This window comes from Crassostrea angulata, chromosome 3 (genome assembly GCF_025612915.1).
Source record: "Crassostrea angulata isolate pt1a10 chromosome 3, ASM2561291v2, whole genome shotgun sequence".
In the NCBI taxonomy this organism is placed as follows: domain Eukaryota; kingdom Metazoa; phylum Mollusca; class Bivalvia; order Ostreida; family Ostreidae; genus Magallana; species Magallana angulata.
Genome location: NC_069113.1, coordinates 38433834 through 38454417, shown reverse-complemented (window position 1 = coordinate 38454417; position 20584 = coordinate 38433834). Strand labels below are relative to the sequence as shown.

Genomic DNA, 20584 nt, shown 5'->3' with positions numbered 1-20584 from the left:
CATGCACATCAGAAGCAAGCTTAATTCCTCTCCTTCAAAGCCACTGTATGAACTATATGAGTACCAGGTATATAGAAAGTTGTTTAAATTAACTGAAAATCTCATTATAAACATAGATTTGAAAAGCTACTACCATAAGCCAATGTATATTGATGCATAACATTATACTCTCTGTTCAAGGAAAAGTAAAATTATCATATCATAATGGTAAAGCGTAAACTACTGTAAACGTACTACATTTGGCTGGGTATTCTATTTAGCGTTTTTGGCGGAATGTGGCTTCCCCTAAATCAAGTACATCGGTAAATGCCATGCATATATGTATAAGAATAGTCACATTCAGGAATACGCTAATTAAAATCCACGCCAACTTTTTCAAAAACTCTTTTCCGCCAAATATCGTACACGCCAAATATAATACGTTTTCAGTATATTCCTACTAAAGTTATTTACTGGTTCTATAGTGATAAAAGACAAAAAAATGCACCACTTCATTAAAGGAAACAAGAAATGTATCCTTGACACAAACAACTTGCAGACAATCAATACAGTAGTTCACTGATCACAAAACAAACCATCTACCAACTCACAAAAAATGACCTCAAAAACGAACACATTAATATAGCTACATGTATATACCCTGTTTTAAAAATCTGAAGTTTTTATTATATCAAATGAAATTAATTTTTTTTCACAATGATATGAACTTTAAAGGTACCTACACACAAAGTTAGAATAAATTTTATTTTTTAAATTCTTAATTAATGTATCAAATGGTTTGATTGTGCTTTTCGAATGATTGAAAAAAAATGTCAAGATGCAAGCAAGATACAGAGGAAAGAAGTCGTTATTATGTTTCTAGATCAAGTCTAATATCGGTATTTCTTTACAAATAATGAAAAGTAAAGGAATTACCATTTCTTTTACAAACTAACTTGAAATTAAAACAAGATAATATGATTCAATGTGTTCATATATAATTTTATCAACAACAAATTAGATTGAAACTTATAACTCATATGTAAACAATAACAAGACTCAAGCTTTGTTTAGGAAACAAAGATTTCTTAACTCTGAAACTCGCTTGTCTCCATATTAGACATTTAAATTTTGCATATAAAACATCCATATAACCATTCTAGACATTAAGAATGTAAAAATAAATTTAGAAAAAATTAAGCTCAAATTGTGCAAAGTCCCTTTAAAGACCAGTTCAGGGCTTAAAACCCTATACAGTAAAACACGGTTATTATGAAGCGCCAGGGACGGGAGATTTTACTTTGTTATAAGCATAACTCATTTATCCGTCAATTTTACAATATGTAATAAAGTCAAGGGGAATGAAAATTGCTTCACTGTAAGCATCAATTCATTATAAGTGTGTTCACTATAACCTTGTTTTACTATAAAAGTTTTGTAATGAATACAATTAAGGAGACCGACTTGAGTTTTCATTGCGAATGTTTTTGAACATTCTAGTAAAATAGTGTATTTATACCTTTCATGAAATTGTTTCCATATCATTTTTTCAATTGAACACAATAAACAAAATAAAGGAAAAATACTTAAATTTTTTAAAGATAATTTTTTTATTCATAAATGATTTGTTTCATTGTTTGGTAGCAGTGCGTTTCCAATGTGCTTTTATGACATTAATTACGTTATGATAAAATGAAGCTTTGTAGGATTACTCTACGAGAAATAACATTTAAAGAAAAAAAAAAGTGTCCACCTTTTAAATTTTACACACAGGATACCGCTATCCTAAGGATTATTTTTTCTTCATTTTCTATAACGAATCCATTGTACCAACCAACCTTTGTAATACTCCAAATATATAGAAGAATTTGTTGCATTTAAATACTTTGAGAAGACCCCCACTAAAAACCAGATGGTAGAATTCAGTATTTTATGCATATAAGGCAGAAAATTGTATTACTAAATAAATAAAATATTAAAAATTTAGGAAAATCCCTATTGTAGTATTTCTTAATCTCATACAAAGTGTGGAAAATGACAATTTTCTATATATTCCTATAGTAAATGTTCCTCTATTTTGAGATGGCCCCTAAAAGGAACCATAAAGTAGATTTTCTTGAAACTTCACAAATACACTAGAGTTGGTGTATATTTCATATGGTTAAAAAATAACTTTGCTATCATATTTTTAATAACAAAAAAAAAAACACCAAATCAGCCTCCTGAAATCAAAATTGTAAACTGATCACAAGGCCTTTTGAATTAATTTCGATGTTTCCACCGTGGGTTTATCTGCATTAAACAAACTTGGTGTAATTATTTTGAATCTAGAATACAACTAGTGAAAATCAAGCAATTGTTAGGTAAATTACATTTTTCTCATTTAGTTATTTACCTCCTGTCCTGGTTCATGTAAAGAACACATTGCATCATTAACAAATATTGATGTATATACACTTTCAATACTTCTCTGAGGTAAATTTTTTAATATCTGGAGAATATCCACGATTATAGTAAAACGAAACTGTCTATGAAAGTAATGCAAATGTTGAGAAAAAGTGGGATCAACTTGCTGTTTCACAAACAAAGAGTGATTTGTATGTGTAAAGATATCAGGTGACTTAAAAATCTAACAACTATTACTTAGGTTTTCTCATCAAGAAGATGATGATCTATGTTCCTGTAATTACCGGTACATTTGTCACAGTGACTTTAATAAAGTGCTAAATTTTGAGCATTCATGCATCTGGCAAAGAAAAAAAAAAAATTTTCGCATTAATTTTCTCAATAAAGTAAAGTTCGTTGTACACAAGAGATTATTGGAGCAACTTTTAGTAAATGAATCACTATATTAAAATTAGTCACAACAACATTTCACACTATCGGTATCAGGGAGAGCTAATGTACATAACATATGATGAGTATATACATATATATACTTTTAAAAATATATTCCCTGTACCGGATAGCTAGATGGTAAATAAAAGCATTTTAAACAAAAACAAAGGACAACAAATTGATTGCATTGTTAACACTATGATAATGGCTGTTGTGATTGTCTTTTTTCCTTCAGATGTGTTTTATGAACAGTGTGCAAACAACAAGCAGATTAATACACCACTGTATCAATCTATTTCTGATTAAGGTGGTAAACTTCTCTCATCAGCTGGGAAATTTCCAAGTTCGGATCTGACTGGAATATTTTACTCATGGTGACAAAATGGCGTTGGTTTAGACTCATCAAGTCTCCAATTCGCAGAACCAACATTCCAAAGCGTAGCTCCCAATTGTTATACTTTTCTACAATAGTTAGAAAATATTTTTAATAAACAACTTATTTTTCAATTTAATAGGTAACCTACATATATCAAAATTTTAATATTCTTTAATGAAGCATATTATGCAGTATGAGCTCAGATGTCAACCCACAGCAACCAATTTAGGAAAATTGCTTGTCAAAAATTGTTCAACATCCAAAGTTGTCTTCTTCTGAAGAGTCTGAACAAAAACTAATCATATAGATAATCTGGCTGGCTCACTTAGAGCTGCTAAGTAAACAACTCACGGTACTAATAAAAAAAAAAAAAAAAAAAAAAAGATATTGAACAGTTGGGGTGGAATTAGTGTTTTCCCTTGATATTCAATTACCAGTATGAATATGTGGGAAACATTAAGTGATGTTACTTGTACAGTCAATCGAAGAACTATTTATTTAACTCTAAGAAAATGCTGTAATAGTGAGAATGCTATAGTTGGGGAAGGGGGGAGGGGCTGGTTGGTTGGCATTTTTATCACAATAAGCCTTCAATAAAACATTTCTCTAAATTATCTAAAAATAATCCCAGCTGCTATACAACTCCATAACACACAGAAAAATAACAAAATATTATCTGGAAATTATTAATAGCGGAAAATATATCCACATTAATTTTAGAGTAATTATTTATATAAACTTACAAGATTTGATCCAGACAATGCATTTGGGAAGAATATACAAAGATGATGCCTTATCTTCATGTGGAAATTATAATATTTAACAGGGATGTCAATTTTACTCGGTTTGGTTAGTCGATTTATCAGGGGCTTTAGTCATTTCCCATTGACTACTCTAATACTTAACGAACTTTAAAATACTTACTCTCCTCATATGCCTCTAAAAATGACATGACATATTTTTGCGATTCTTCAACTTTTTCCCTATTCTTTAAATTATGAGCATCTGCAAATATTGGAAAAAGAATATTGATAAATAACTTCATGAGGAGAAAACTAGAGACTTATAGGCATTCCAGATCAACAAGAGATTTCCATCTCACCTGGATTGAAAACCAGCAATCCTGTAAGGCAAGTTAATTCTACTTCATCGAAGGCCACTGTCTTGATCAAATCACCTACATACAACAAGTCCTCTTGAATGGTCTTAAGCTCCGGAAAAAATTCTAGAATTGTCTTCTCTTCCGTCTTGTTGTAACCAAAGAAAGTGTACTCCTTCGTCTCGGCATTAAAGATGCGAGAAAAGTTTAATACACCCAAAGAATATATGCAGTCCTGAACGAGGGTTATCCGGTCATCTAGTTCAAGGATTTTGAAAACTAAAAAGAAATATATTTTCAAAAATAAATTTGTTAAAAAAAAGTTTGGGTTTTTCGCCATCAGATTATTCAATTTAACACAAGGGGCATCATTGCCGTTGGTTCCCTTTGGATACAGTTAGATAGTATGTTCATTTCTCTTGGTGCTCTGAATTTATGCCCAAAATAACAAAATACAATATGGATTTGTTCAAACTATTTTACTGTAAAAATGGTTAATATATACTCTGGTGGTAAAGTACACATTTTCTATGGTCAAACAATACATGTAGGTATTAAACATGGGAATGCATAATTTACAACATTAGAGATGTTAGTTATTTACCATATGTGTGGGAATATTTGACATTTTTAAGCTTACAGCAAAACTAGTGTAAATTTCCACAACACGTGAATAACCTCTTTTTCAGTACATGTGTATATGACTATGTTTAAAGAATCTACATATCAGGACTTTGTAATTGAATGTCACAAGTCAAAAACAGTTGCAATGCTTATTTTAGATTTTAATAAGAAAATAGAAATATTGCTTTGTTTTTTAATTACATAGTCGTACTTGATGTTACACGAAGTCAAGGCATATATTTTTATTAGCCACAAAGAACTACATGATATGAGTCACATTTGGCCCCTTATTATTTGCAATTTTTAAAAGTTTTTCAGGTACATTAAATTGTCATATTATCATATCATAGGAAAGAATTACAGTAAATTAATGATGTTCATTTTAGGGGGCCATATTAGGCCCATATCATATACTTAGTACAGTCCTTTTATCAATAATAGTTGAGATCGCATTTGTGACGTCAAACAATCAGTCTTGAAATAGAGAAAAGACATATACTAAAGTATTTGCTTTAAGGTATTTTTTTTTATATTTTTTTATTAAAAGTGACATTTTAACATTTTTAATTTTTGGCACGTGCCTTAATTGCCTAACGGCAGCTACGCCACTGGTAGTAAGCAATCAATGTTTACCAGTAAGTTATCTTTTTAAAAACAACGCTGTTTATTCACTTTTAAAATTGTATTTATTATATTAATGAGAAACTTATCAAATAGTCATATTATTTAGTTGAGCAAATTAATATTGCTTATTAACAACAACAAATCCTCAACCCAACAAAAAAGCAACAAGGCCAAGGGGCCACATCACTCACCTGAGCAACAATAGCCATAACTCTGATCAAATTAGCATAACAGCATCAAAATCAAAATATCTTGACAATTAAGTACAGTAGACATGACAGATCTTGCACAAAAAGATAAAAAATCTTCCGGTTCTTATCCAGATATTTTTATGGTAAATATCAAGCCCCTTTTGTAGTTTTTTTAGAAGATTTTTCTCTATTCGTATTTAAAGTCCCCCCTTCGTGGCCCCACTTTTCACATGGGAATCATGGTTTGATCAAACTTTAATCTGCACAACCTGTGTTTTCACACGTTTCCCATCTTTTGACTGAATGCTTTTCCTGAAGATTTTTAAAGATTTTTCTCTATATCTTCCTATATAAAAAAAAAAGACCCCCATTGTGGCCCCATCATACCCTGTTGACCATGATTTGAAAAAATTTAAATCAACACTACCCGAGTATGCTTCCACACAATTTTGAGCTCTTCTGGCCTAATATGTTTTGAGAAGATGATTTTTAAAGATTTTCTCTATATATTCTTATGTAAAACTTGATCATCCAATTGTGATCCAACCCCACCCCTGGGGATCATAATTTAAACAAATATAAATCTATACTACCAGAGTATGCTTCCATACAAATTTGAGCTTTTTTGACCAAATTGTTTTTGAGAAGATGGATTTCACAGATTTTCTCTACATAATTCTGTGTAAAACTTGATCCCTCTCATTGTGGCCCCACCCTTCTCTCTTTCTGACCCAATGGATTTTAAAGATTTTCTCTATATATTCTTATGTGAAACTTGATCCTCCCATTGTGCCCAAACTCTACCCCTGGGGATCATGATTGAAAAAAAAACATGAATCTACACTACCTGAGGATGCTTCAACAAACTTTCCACCTTTTCTGGCCCAATTGCATTTGAGAACAAGATTTTTGAAAAATACCAAAAAATGTTCAATTATTCTAAATCATCTCCCCTTTTAAAAGGATTTGGCCTTTCATTTAAAAAACTTGAATCCCCTTCACCCAATGGTGCTTTCTACCAAGTTAAGTTGAAATTGGCCAAGTTGTTCTGGAGAAGATGATGAAAATGTGAAAAGTTTATGACAACAAAGACAGACAATGGACAAATCTTGATCAAAAAAGCTCACTTGAGCCTTTGGCTCAGGTGAGCTAAAAATGAAGTTGATACATCCTTGTCTTTTTTTATTTGGTTTCGAAACGTTAAAAATGATCATGAATGTTTTAGTATAGTTTTTTTATTAACCAATTTCTAGGTCAGTTTGGATAATTTGGTAAAGCCATTTTCTTTGCCTTCATCTGATTTGGTATTAACAAAACATAATAATGTGCAAATTAGATCAAAGTTTGCTTTGTGGTGCACTGATCATCTTAAATCATCCATTTCATTTGTCAGTGATGCGGATTAAATGAATTTTAATTTCAATGAGGACTACAGAACTGTACATTACCTGGAAACATTTTTAGAGCTGCCACTAATTCTCCTGACTTTAGGTTGAATGCATTTGAGAGGTTCTTCCAGATTAATGTCTTGTTGAAGCCACATCTTTCCAATTCACTGTACCCACAACCTCTCTATTGATTGAAATATAATAATCAAAGTACTGAAGTACTGACGGGAGTTGATTTTCATTTATTTTAAAATCAACTTATCTTGCGTGGCAATTAGTTTCTAGTCTGTATTTAAATTACGCACTTTTTTATAACATGAATTTTAATTAGAATTTTCAGACAAGAAGCCCCATATGAATCACGTTGTGTAATATTTAAAGATAGATTTCAAACTATGTAATGTGTAATATTTAAAAATAGATTTCAAACTATGTAAGAGTAATCGAAACAATTCTAAAAATTGTATGGATCCAAGCACTATTGATATTGAACTCCAGTCTCGTTCAACCAGACGCTCAGCTTTCTCCGTTAATCTCCAAAAAGCAAGAGAGCCTCTCTGTTTGTCGGAGATTTACGGAGACAGCCGAGCTTTTGGTTGAACGAGACTATATTAATCTCTGGCGTAGGAATACATGAGACTACATAAATATCTAAATTGTTCGTATTATATAAAATCTTACTATTTTCAAAGTGTTTATAGATAAGTTTCCTTGAAAAACAATGCTTCAGCATACATTACGTCGAATTTTTAATTATATTCAAGAACTAAGACTTGTCAGCGGTGATGATTTGTGCTTAGGTCCAAACACCGTTTCACTTTCGGTTTGCCAGAGTGACTGCATAGGAGAGTTGATTAAAATCAACTCCCAAAAAATAAAACTATAGCTTGAACACATGAAAAAAAACAATTGATAATGAGACTGAGACAGACCTAAGAGAAAAGCATTGGATTAAGAAATTCTTCTGGTAACGTTATCACACAAAACTGATTTCCATTCATGACAGCAGACCAGAAGCGCTTATTGGCAATTTTGTCTTGTCAATAATCAAAGGTTTTAATTAATTTAACTCTCTGGTAATAAAACTCAAAGAACTATTATTCTCTACAGGTCAGCCACAACAGAAAACCATCAGCACTAATCCTGTACTGAATTAAAGCAGCTTGCCTAAATTTAAACTAGAGCTGTTACAATAACAATTACAATAATTACGGTGCACGGGTGACTTTGACTCTGGACAATGACCCTATATCAAGGTCTTAACAAAATCCAAGGTCACAAGCAACCTTTTTGCAAAGCATAAGCCCCTGATATTTCTTTAATTAAAATGGACCTGACTTAAAAGTGGAATGGATAGATAAATTAAATATTTAACTATAGATTGTCATATCCCATGGCTTTGTCTTTTGTCAATGGTACAAAATAGAATATATGACTCTACTATGTAAGCAGACTTATCTGAACAAAAGCAAGAAATCAGTGTAACTTACTGAGCCGACTTTTATCAGAGCAAAATTGATTTCATCAATTATCTTTTTTGTGCTTTCATACATGGCCTTGGCTTCTTTTTCAACTGCAGGCTGAGGAAGAGAGTTGCCATTGTCCAATCTATAAGGATCTGAGTGCTGGCAATTTCTTTCCCCCTCTAGATCAAAATCCATGGGCTCCTGCTTAATTTTAATTGTAACAGGATCCAGACTAGCTGACTCTCTGGATTGATCCGACTCCGAGTACTCCGCTTCATCTGGATCTGCTCCTGACATTTCTAAATCAGCGTTCACATCAGACAAAGAGTTGAAATCAAGACCTGGATTGTTCAAACTCTGAAAGTCTATGTTACTATTGCTAACATTAGATGCAGCTGAACTCTTGGCTTTTTGCAATTCCAGGTTAATGGCATGTTTGACTGAGTTTGGCTGTCGTCCTATTCTGCTGGCTAAAAATAAAAGATTTGAAAATAATGTAAATATCGTAAAAATCATAAAGTTTTAAATATAAACATAAATTTTGAGGAAAAGTACTCGTACTATCAACTTAGCATAAAGCAGCAAAGCAATATGCCCTTCCTTCTTATAAAGGGGGCATAATAAAGTATAATGATAAGTCACAGGGGCTATTTAAAATTCTTTTTAGACCAGTTCATATACCTTTATTTTCTATCACTGTTTAATATACATCAAAAAAACTGATGGTCCTAATTAGCCATTTACTTTTTGGGAGTTGATTTTAATCAACTCTCCTATGCACTAACTCGGGCAAACCGAAAGTGAAACAGTGTTTGGACCTAAGCACAAATCAATACCGCTGACAACACTTAGTTCCTGAAAATAATCAATAAAATTCGATGCAATGTATTCTAAAGCATTGTTTTTCAAGAAAACCTATTTATTAATACCATGAAAATTGTAAGATTTTAAATGGTACAAACAGTTTAGATATTTTTTGAAGTTGTATGCATGTATTCATACGCTAGACTTCAATGTACTAGTCTCATTCAACCAGACACTCGGCTGTCATCGTTAATATCCGACAAAACAAAGAGTCTCTCTTGCTTGTCGGAGATAAATAGAGACAGTCAAGCGTTTGGTTGAAGGAATGAGAGTACCAAACCCGCGGATGTTTACATCAGAGAAAAAGTTATAGAACGTTGTAATAAGGAATGAATGGGTAGGCATTAGGCGATTGGCTGAATTCAGGTATGTGACAATTCTCATTTTGTAGTAAAATTATTAGTTTTTAAAATAAATGATGGAATGGGGGAATATTTTAAAGAATATAGCAACACTAGGAAAAATTGTAGGGGTGGGGGTTGATTTTTTATGAAGAGTGACATTTACTGCCGATCGCTGTAAGTTGTAAACAACTGCAAATTTGACCTATAAACGCCACGGGACCCTATATTTTTTTTGTCATTTCCTGAAAGGTCTTGAATTGAAGTTTCAAATGATACCAAAGATTTGACTGAAACTATTAAAATAAAGTACTGAGAGGTCATAACATTTGTATGGAGTTCTATGGGAAAATAATTGGTAGGCTTTTCCCTATAGAGACCCTATTTTTTACATGTTTTCTTTCTTTAAAGTCAAACAAAGGTCAATATTTCATGATTATTTGGACAGACTTGACATTTCAATACACTTGCAGTAAAATTAGTACATTAAATTTAAATTTTAAGATGGGAGTGGCTGTAATTTAAAATTGAGGGGGACTGGAGTATTGGATATGTGTAAAGAGTAAAATTAGAGGGACCAGGAAAGAAGAAAAAGCAAGAAATATTGGTTTGAATTCTAAATTAGATAATATCATTTTTGATTACATGTGTAGCAATTCATTTTTGCAGTTCTTTGCTTGTTTTTTCAATTTTAAATTCATATTTAACTCATAATTGATGGGCTCAATTAAGGTCTGCTGATCATCTGTCAATAGAATTTGGACAAAAATTATGTTGTAAACAAGGTTTTTTATTTGTTTTTCTTATTTTTTGTAAGCGTCATATTTGCAATGCATTAAAAAATGTCTATTCTTTTCAAATTGATGACCTGATGCTATTTAATGTCAATTTAATGTCATCTTAATGTTTATTTTTCAGCAGATTTTCATTGTTCGGGTATTCTGCATCTGGGCCAGCAGAGTGATTTGGATCAAATACTGCCTCCCATGCTTCCCAGCCATCCACCTAGAGGAGTTCTGCAGTCTTTTCCCTCGCCTAAATGGTCTTGACCTGAGTAAGGTTGATGTATAAGACGGTCTCACCCACACGCCCTGAAACTACAGCAGTTGTCAACAGCTAGTGCCTTCACCTGGTAAGTTACCATGTTTCATTTTTTTATCCCTAGATTTGTGATTGTGAGTGTTTAGCCAGGAGTACATGTTAGGCATACATATGGTCAGGAATGAGTGTCTCTCACCCCCCCCCCCCTTTTTTTTCCTCCACCCACTCCTCTTTAGAGAGGGGTGGGGAGGGGGGTGTTACACATGTTTATTGCACATGAAAGGGAAATTGGGGTTATGACACATTGGACTCATGTCAGCCTAGTATGGGGTATATGTTATTGGAATGATTATGTTTTATGAGTTTAGTACGGGCATTTTGTAAAGTTTTCATGGTTAAAACTGCTTGAAACTGTCAACAGTGTCCATTGCAAGATAGCAGTTTTTAGAGTTACTTCCCTTAGACTAACTGACTGAGTGATTCAGAATTTCAACATGATGTAATTCTATTTATTTGGACTGACTGTATGTAATTTTTGATGAGTTACTTGAATTATGTTATGACTGCATAAATCACATTTGGCATTACATGTTATTACATGTATTTCCATGTAATAGTGTTTATTTATGTACCCCACCCTTGACAAATTATTAAATTCTGTATTTCTGTGTGTAATCAGAATGTATATATTTTATTTGTAAGGAATATATGAAAAAATTTGATGTATTAACATTGTTTTGTGCAATGAATAACTTATAACTCTGATTTTTCCTCATTCGTGCACTTAGGATGATCTCCATTGTTCAGCCGCCTCAGCTTTGGAAGATGATGGTGGCAGGGCGGCGGGGTCATTTGCCCCATATTGATGCAGTCGGACAGACGGTAGCCATCTGATTCATCACGATGGACATTCTTCTATATAATGAAGGTAAACTTTTCAGCATACTATCTTCTGTTTTTGTACTTGGAGGCGCATTTTGTGATTTGACACTAGAATAGTTACCCCTCTTGAATTTCGACATTGGCAAGAACTTGGCCTTTTCTAGATTTAATTTTCAATAATTTTACAATTAAACAGTTCTGTTCATTACCCCAGGTACCTAGCTCTAATATAATATCGAAATTATGTCCTTTTTCGTTTGTTAGAATAGTGTTATAAAGAAAGATAAGGGGGCACCTGCTAGTTCTGTAAGCTGCATTACACTGGGGGGTGGTGATATTGTTCGCACATGCTCAATCAACAGGAAAGGCCTGATTAGAATTATTTGGCTTATTAGAATCAATAATGGATGATTGTTAATAATATGAACATTTTTTACCAATTTGTCAGTATAAAGCATGTATATTTTGATTAATTTAATAGGATTTCATCAATTTCAGGAGGTTTTCTTAAAACCTGGGTAGAATCTACCCTTATTAGGAAATTAATAAAATTTTGACATTTTATCATATAGATAATACCAATACTCAAAAACAAGTAGTAAACAAACTATTTTATTGATTCCAGGCACTAATTATATACAAATATATTCAGAGGTCTGAATGTCATTCACTCCCTGTAACGCCAGCATCTGCAGCATGATGTCATCAATTGAGCTAGTGACAACATCCATGACATTGAACTCATGGGACTCAAATTTCATACATAAGCTCAGGTAGGTCTAAAGTCTTTAAAAAATAGCAAATGGACTAATTCTGAGGTAGGTAAGATTGTAAGTATAGGAATGAGAGTACCAAACCCGCGGATGTTTACATCAGAGAAAAAGTTATAGAACGTTGTAATAAGGAATGAATGGGTAGGCGTTAGGCGATTGGCTGAATTCAGGTATGTGACAATTCTCATTTTGTAGTAAAATTATTAGTTTTTAAAATAAATGATGGAATGGGGGAATATTTTAAAGAATATAGCAACACTAGGAAAAATTGTAGGGGTGGGGGTTGATTTTTTATGAAGAGTGACATTTACTGCCGATCGCTGTAAGTTGTAAACAACTGCAAATTTGACCTATAAACGCCACGGGACTCTATATTTTTTTTGTCATTTCCTGAAAGGTCTTGAATTGAAGTTTCAAATGATACCAAAGATTTGACTGAAACTATTATAGTAAAGTACTGAGAGGTCATAACATTTGTATGGAGTTCTATGGGAAAATAATTGGTAGGCTTTTCCCTATAGAGACCCTATTTTTTACATGTTTTCTTTCTTTAAAGTCAAACAAAGGTCAATATTTCATGATTATTTGGACAGACTTGACATTTCAATACACTTGCAGTAAAATTAGTTCATTAAATTTAAATTTTAAGATGGGAGTGGCTGTAATTTAAAATTGAGGGGGACTGGAGTATTGGATATGTGTAAAGAGTAAAATTAGAGGGACCAGGAAAGAAGAAAAAGCAAGAAATATTGGTTTGAATTCTAAATTAGATAATATCATTTTTGATTACATGTGTAGCAATTCATTTTTGCAGTTCTTTGCTTGTTTTTTCAATTTTAAATTCATATTTAACTCATAATTGATGGGCTCAATTAAGGTCTGCTGATCATCTGTCAATAGAATTTGGACAAAAATTATGTTGTAAACAAGGTTTTTTATTTGTTTTTCTTATTTTTTGTAAGCGTCATACTGAGAGGTCATAACATTTGTATGGACTATGGGAAAATAATTGGTAGGCTTTTCCCTGAACAAAACTTAAGTCTTGCCTGGATCCATACATTTTCTCAGAAATAGTTTAATTACTGATACTACTTGACATGCTATATCACATATCGCTGATTTTTAAAAAAAATGATAATCAATAAAATCAACTCCCGTCAGCACTTCAGTACTTTGATTTTAATAAGTACACATGTATTTAGCTGCAGATCTGTAGCTCTCTGGTTGAAAAAATTCGGATAGACAAACCAGAGAGCTACAGTTCCAAGCGTTGTAAAAACCTCCGATTTACGCCGCCGTTTTTGTGTCGCTCGCTTCGGGAATTATATCCGACTATAAAAGCATTCAACCGCCTAAAAAATTGGATTTATTAATTAAACATATAGTTTACCCTAACTCTGCTAACTTTGTTTTCCTTTCAATGGTTCACAACGGCCATCCTTCGCCTTGGAATGTCATCGTTTTAAAAAACTCGCCTTATGACAACCATGTTTACCTAGTAGCGAGATCTCGGGTGCGTCGATTTACCCAAATGGACCCAAATGAACCCAAATGGACCCAAATGGCGATTAAAGTGGAAAACAATTATAATAAAATCCTTATTACTAGTATTATCACTTGTTTTAGTCATTTCATGGGGTTGTTAGCCGTTATTAAGAAAAATAAAGACCCAAATGGCGACCCAAATGGCGATTCAAGCGGAAAACAATTATAATAAAATCCTCATAATTTAGGGAAATTTGGAAAAATAAAAGCCGAAGGTCCAAAACAATAATTAAAATTATTTCAGTATATCTTTAAAAATTGTTTTTGAAAAATAAAGATGAGCATTTTATCTCGATTTGTAAAAGTATATAATGTATGTAATTACATGTATATTCAAATAATATAAATATATATATTATATAAAAATAAAACAACTTTTTAAAGTAATTTTAATTATTGTTATGGACCTTCGGCTTTTATTTTTCCAAATTTCCCTAAATTATGAGGATTTTATTATAATTGTTTTCCGCTTGAATTTGGGTCCATTTGGGTAAATCGACGCACCCGAGATCTCGCTACTAGGTAAACATGGTTGTCATAAGGCGAGTTTTTTAAAACGATGACATTCCAAGGCGAAGGATGGCCGTTGTGAACCATTGAAAGGAAAACAAAGTTAGCAGAGTTAGGGTAAACTATATGTTTAATTAATAAATCCAATTTTTTAGGCGGTTGAATGCTTTTAAAGTCGGATATAATTCCCGAAGCGAGCGACACAAAAACGGCGGCGTAAATCGGAGGTTTTTACAACGCTTGGAACTGTAGCTCTCTGGTTTGTCTATCCGAATTTTTTCAACTAGAGAGCTACAGATCTGCAGCTAACATGTATTGTATATCATCTGTAGGAATGATTTGTTGATTGAATATCTTTTTAAATAATCTTTTTAGTCCATTAAAAATCACAATCTTACTGTGACAGACCTTGATTCATGATATGTAAAATATTTACCTATAGTGAAAGGTGGTTTTGATGTTTACTAGAAAGTCCATGTGCATATTTGTGTCCTAAATTTTATGGCTAAAACTGACCCAACTATCAAATGCTTTTATTTGTAAAGATGAATTTATAATTACAGATTAACACTGATCTCAGAAAATAATTTGCTCGGAAGAGGTTATTTAAAAAAATTATGAAAAGGACAAAGTATATTATAAATTGACCTCAACATTAACATAATCGTAAAAAAATACATCATCTCAAAATAGATCGTAAAAAAACATGTGGCCATGCAACTAAAAATGGGTCACAGGAATAACAGTCTTCTCATTTGAAAATGCGCAAGTGTTTTGAATGACAGAGATGATGATCAATCAAACATTTGACTCCAGGTGCTGTGTAATTTACTAGCCCCAACAATCAAGGATTAGAAAAATGATCACTACATCATCTATTATCTAGGATAAAACAAAGGAGATAAAAAATTGACTTACCTTCTATAGACATTCCAATGTCAAGACACTTTTGGTAGCGACATGCTCTACATAAATTTCTCGTCCCTGTGGTAACTTCACAGTTCTGGGACTTCGAACAGCGATACTGTTTATTTCCTTTCTCCTTGGCTATCCGTCTGAAAAATCCCTGCAAGAGAGGATCCACAAATAAATGATATGTACACCCATTTTCTATTTGTTCATATAAGACTATAAACTGTATTATTTACTGGATAGATCTTGTTAAAACTGGTTAAAACAGGTTAAAATCAATAAGCAAACTGGAAGATAAGCCCAAATTTGAAGATGGGCAACCTCTTCAGATCATCGGACACAATAATATTTTATTGGCACTCACTATGAATAAATAAGAACAAGTTTCCAAATATAAACAATAATATTATTTATTTAACAAGAAATGTATTGAAAAGATATGTGCCCAAGGTGGAAGTAGAGACTGAAGATGGTGAAAAAATCAACTTTTTCACTGTATCTGTATTGTGAGAATGAGCAAAGGGCTCCCCAAATAACTTTCCTTGTCATAAGTAGTTTGATCCTTGACCTTTGACCTCAACTTCAAATCAAGGTCAAAAGTACCAGTGAACCAGTTTAGTGTATTTCCTTGACCTTGAGCCTGTGACTTCAAATCAAAATGTTTAAGGACAAAGATACCAATGTACCAAGCATGATGCCTGTCAAGCAAAAGACCCTGATCATATTAAGCAGACAATTGTCTTCCTTTGTCCAGAGTAGGTTTACCCTTTGCTTTTGACCTAAAATAAATAGGGGTTACTAACACTGTTTACCATATTGATGTGTGTCAAGCAAAGGGTACATAATCAAGATACTGAGAGGATAACACACCAGCAACCTGTTTTTTGTCCAGTCATCCTTTACATTGATGGGATAGATAAATGCCACAAAAGTTACATGGTCAAAACTAACTTCAATGATATCAACAACTATGAGGGTCAATCAAAAAATATGAAGACTTTTGCCATAGCTATGTTATTTAACGTCATATAACTACTAAATTTTGTATACATAATTAAACAATTGTATTCAACAATCTGAAATTTAACAAGAGGCCCAGGGGCCACATCGCTCACCTGAGCAACAATTGCCTTAATTCTGATCAAATTAGCATTACAGTATCAAAATATCTTGACAACTAAGTACAGTAGATCTTGCTAAAAAAAATTGAAAATCTGCAAATTTTTATCCACCTCTTTTTTTTGGTAAATACCAAGCCCCTTTTGTTGTTGTACCTGTAAGAAGATTTTTCTCTATCCTATATACCCCTAACCGCCATCATGGCCCTGCCCTACCACTAGGGACTGTGATTTTGCAAACTTGAATTTACACTACCCAAGGATGCCTCTACACAAGTTTAAGCTTTTCTGGCCAAATAGTCTTTAAAAAGAAGATTTTTAAAGATTTTCTCTATATATTCCTATGTAAAAATTCATCCCCCATTGTGGCCTCACCCTACCCCTGGACTATTATTTAAACAAACTTGAATCTATATGATCTGGGGATGCTTCCACTCAAATTTGGGCTTTCCTGGCCTAATAGTTTTGAGAACAAGATTTTTAAAGATTCTCTCTATTTATAAAAATTTATCCCCCATTGTGGTCCCGCCCTACCCCCAGGGACCATGATTTGAACAAACTTGAATCTAAATAATCCAAGGATGGTTACACACCAATTTGAGCTTTCTTGGCCTAATAGTTATTAAAAGAATTTTTTTAAAGATTTTCTTTATATATTTCTGTGTAAAATTTATCCCCCAATTGTGGCCCCACCCTACCCAGAGGGACCATGATTTTACCAAACTTGAATCTACACTACCTGAGGATGCTTCCACTCAAATTTGAGCTTTCCTGGCCTAATAGTTTTTGAGAAGATTTTTAAAGATTTTCTCTATATATTCCTATGTAAAACTTGATCCCTCTCTTGTGGCCCCACCCTACCCCAGGGACTATGATTTGAACAAACTTGAATCTACACTATCTGAGGATGCTTCCACTCAAATTTGAGCTTTCCTGGCCTAATAGTTATTAAAAGAATTTTTTTAAAGATTTTCTTTATATATTTCTGTGTAAAATTTATCCCCCAATTGTGGCCCCACCCTACCCAGAGGGACCATGATTTTACCAAACTTGAATCTACACTACCTGAGGATGCTTCCACTCAAATTTGAGCTTTCCTGGCCTAATAGTTTTTGAGAAGATTTTTCAAGATTTTCTCGATATATTCCTATGTAAAACTTGATCCCCCTCTTGTGGCCCCACCCTACTCCGGGGACTATGATTTGAACAAACTTGAACCTACACTATCTGAGGATGCTTCCACTCAAATTTGAGCTTTCCTGGCCTAATAGTTTTTGAGAAGAAGATTTTTAAAGATTTTCTCGATATATTCCTATGTTAAACTTGATCCCCCAATTGTGGCCCCACCCTACCCCAAGGGACTAAGATTTGAACAAACTTGAATCAACACTATCTGAGGATGCTTCCACTTAAATTTGAGCTTTCCTGGCCTAAAAGTTTTTGAGAAGAAGATTTTTAAAGATTTTCACTATATATTCCTATGTAAAACTTGATCCCCCTTGTGGCCCCACCCTACCCCCAAGGACTATGATTTGAACAAACTTGAATCTCCACTATCTGAGGATGCTTCCATTTTAATTTGAGCTTTCCTGGCCTAATAGTTTTTGAGAAGAAGATTTTTAAAGATTTTCTCTATATATTCCTATGTAAAACTTGATCCCTCCATTATGGCCCCGCCCTACCCCCGGGGACTATAATTTGAACAAACTTGAATCTACACTACCTGAGGATGCTTCCATTTTAATTTTAGCTTTTCTGGCCTAATAGTTTTTGAGAAGAAGATTTTTAAAGATTTTCTCGATATATTCCTATGTAAAACTTGATCCCCCAATTGTGGCCCCACCCTACCCCCGGGGACCATGATTTGAACAAGCTTGAATCTACACTATCTGAAGATGCTTCCATTTTAATTTTAGCTTTTCTGGTCTATTAGTTTTTGAGAAGAAGATTTTTAAAGATTTTCTCTATATATTCCTATGTAAAACTTGATCCCCCTCTTGTGGCCCCTCCCTACCCCCGGGGACCATGATTTGAACAAACTTGAATCTACACTACCTGAGGATGCCTCCACACAAGTTTAAGCTTTTCAGGCCGATTAATTTTTGAGAAGAAATTTTTTGAAAAATACCAACAAATTTTCAATAATTCTCAATTATCTCCCCTTTAAAGAGGGTGTGGCCCTTCATTTGAACAAACTTGAATCCCCTTCACCTAGTGGTGCTTTGTGCCAAATTTGGTTGAAATCTGCCCAGTAGTTCTTGAGAAGAAGATGAAAATGTGAAAAGTTTACAACGACGACGACAACAACGACGACAACGACAACGGCAGACAACGGACAAATTGTGATCAGAAAAGCTCACTTGAGCCTTTGGCTCAGGTGAGCTTAAAAGTTAATATATTCTTTTATTTCTAAGATCTATTTAGAATCTAATCCTGCAAAAATGAGGTCATGGCGCACAGTCAAACTTAAAGTTCTCTCAAAAATAAACTACATAATGTTGAAAGTAATATCTCCATAAATTGGGCTTAAAACAAAATAATATTGAAACCTAATATCAAGAATTGTCATGATATTACATGTAGTTTTTATGTACATGTACAAAGAAACACCTGATGGCTATTTCGAGGTTTGCCATTAAAGCTTGAATGGTGCTCTGTCTGTCCATCTCTCTCTCTCTCCTCTCTCTCTCTCTCTCCTCTCTCTCTCTCATCAAGAATCCTCTTTCTCTTAGTCATCAAGAATCTTCTTTAGATAATATCCTCCAACTGAATAATTATTATATTAAAAGCCATCTTCACAACAAACAATTTAATAGATTTTTTTTTAATTTAATTAAATTTGAAACCATTTTTAATTAAAAAAGAAAATTATAGATCCCAAACAGCTGTATTAAATATCATAGGTAATCACAGACTACAAAGCTCACTGAGTCATCATCAGCATTCTTTTAAATTTATGAAGCATTACTTCTTTAAGATCACCTTTATTGTATGAAATGAAAATCTTAGTTAATGATCATTGATATTCATGAATACTGTAGTGTGGTTTGACACATTATCATATACCATATGTAAAAATATTGTTTGATTATCATATGTTAATTTCATATGGCATTGTAAGATACAATGGTAATCAATACACTAATATAAAACATGATATTGCATCCTATAATACTATACCTTATTGTGTCATATGATACATCATATGAAAAAATATAATAGTGTAATATACAATTATACAATATGACATATTTACATATGATATAACATTGTGTCAAGATATGATATTGTATCATATAGTATTACACAGTATTGTAGCGTGTTATACATTATTGTATTTGATCCCATATAACAATTTCATAACAAAATATTGTATCATATGACATCACAATATCTAAAGCAATAGATAGTATGTGGTATGATAGAGTATAAAATAATTCTATAAATCATAATATTGTATCATATGATATTGTATTGTATGATATGAAATATCATATATGATGAATAATATGATATTGTATCATATGATACAACATAATTTGATACATTGTATCTAATCATATAATACAATATCATATGATTCAATTTCATGTGATACAATTTCATGTGATAAAATAATATATCATATAATACAATTTCATATTAAACCATATTGTATCATGATATAATATTATATATTATGCAAAATTGTATCATATGATACAATAATCATATTTTACAATTATATGTGATACAATCATATATTTTATAATACAATATCATATATCAAACCATAATGATACAATATATTATATTATACAATATTGTATCACATGATGTAATATTAGATATTACAATATAATATGATACAATATCACAATATCAAATCATAATATACATATCATATTGCATCATATAATTTTTGTTTACAATTTAACATTATAAGATATAATATTATATCATATAATACAACAGTATATCATATCATACAATGCTATATTATAGAAATCCTATTATATCATTTAACAACAAAC

The 20584-nt window shown here is 32.5% G+C and overlaps 1 protein-coding gene across 4 annotated transcripts in view; it reads right to left on the bottom strand.

The window, feature by feature from the left end:
- Nucleotides 1-862: 862 nt before the first annotated feature.
- LOC128175543 (nuclear receptor subfamily 1 group D member 2-like) overlaps nucleotides 863-20584 on the bottom strand; it is a 42486-nt gene continuing 22764 nt past the window's right edge. For all 4 annotated transcript variants that reach the window (XM_052841290.1, XM_052841289.1, XM_052841288.1 and 1 more), the window contains 6 exons: nucleotides 15460-15607; nucleotides 8610-9055; nucleotides 7180-7303; nucleotides 4296-4571; nucleotides 4118-4198; nucleotides 863-3279 (listed from right to left, as the gene is read on the bottom strand). In XM_052841290.1, coding sequence (XP_052697250.1) covers nucleotides 3110-3279; nucleotides 4118-4198; nucleotides 4296-4571; nucleotides 7180-7303; nucleotides 8610-9055; nucleotides 15460-15607 — 1245 coding nt within the window. In that variant the 3' untranslated portion in view covers nucleotides 863-3109. The remainder of the gene's footprint in view (nucleotides 3280-4117; nucleotides 4199-4295; nucleotides 4572-7179; nucleotides 7304-8609; nucleotides 9056-15459; nucleotides 15608-20584) is intronic.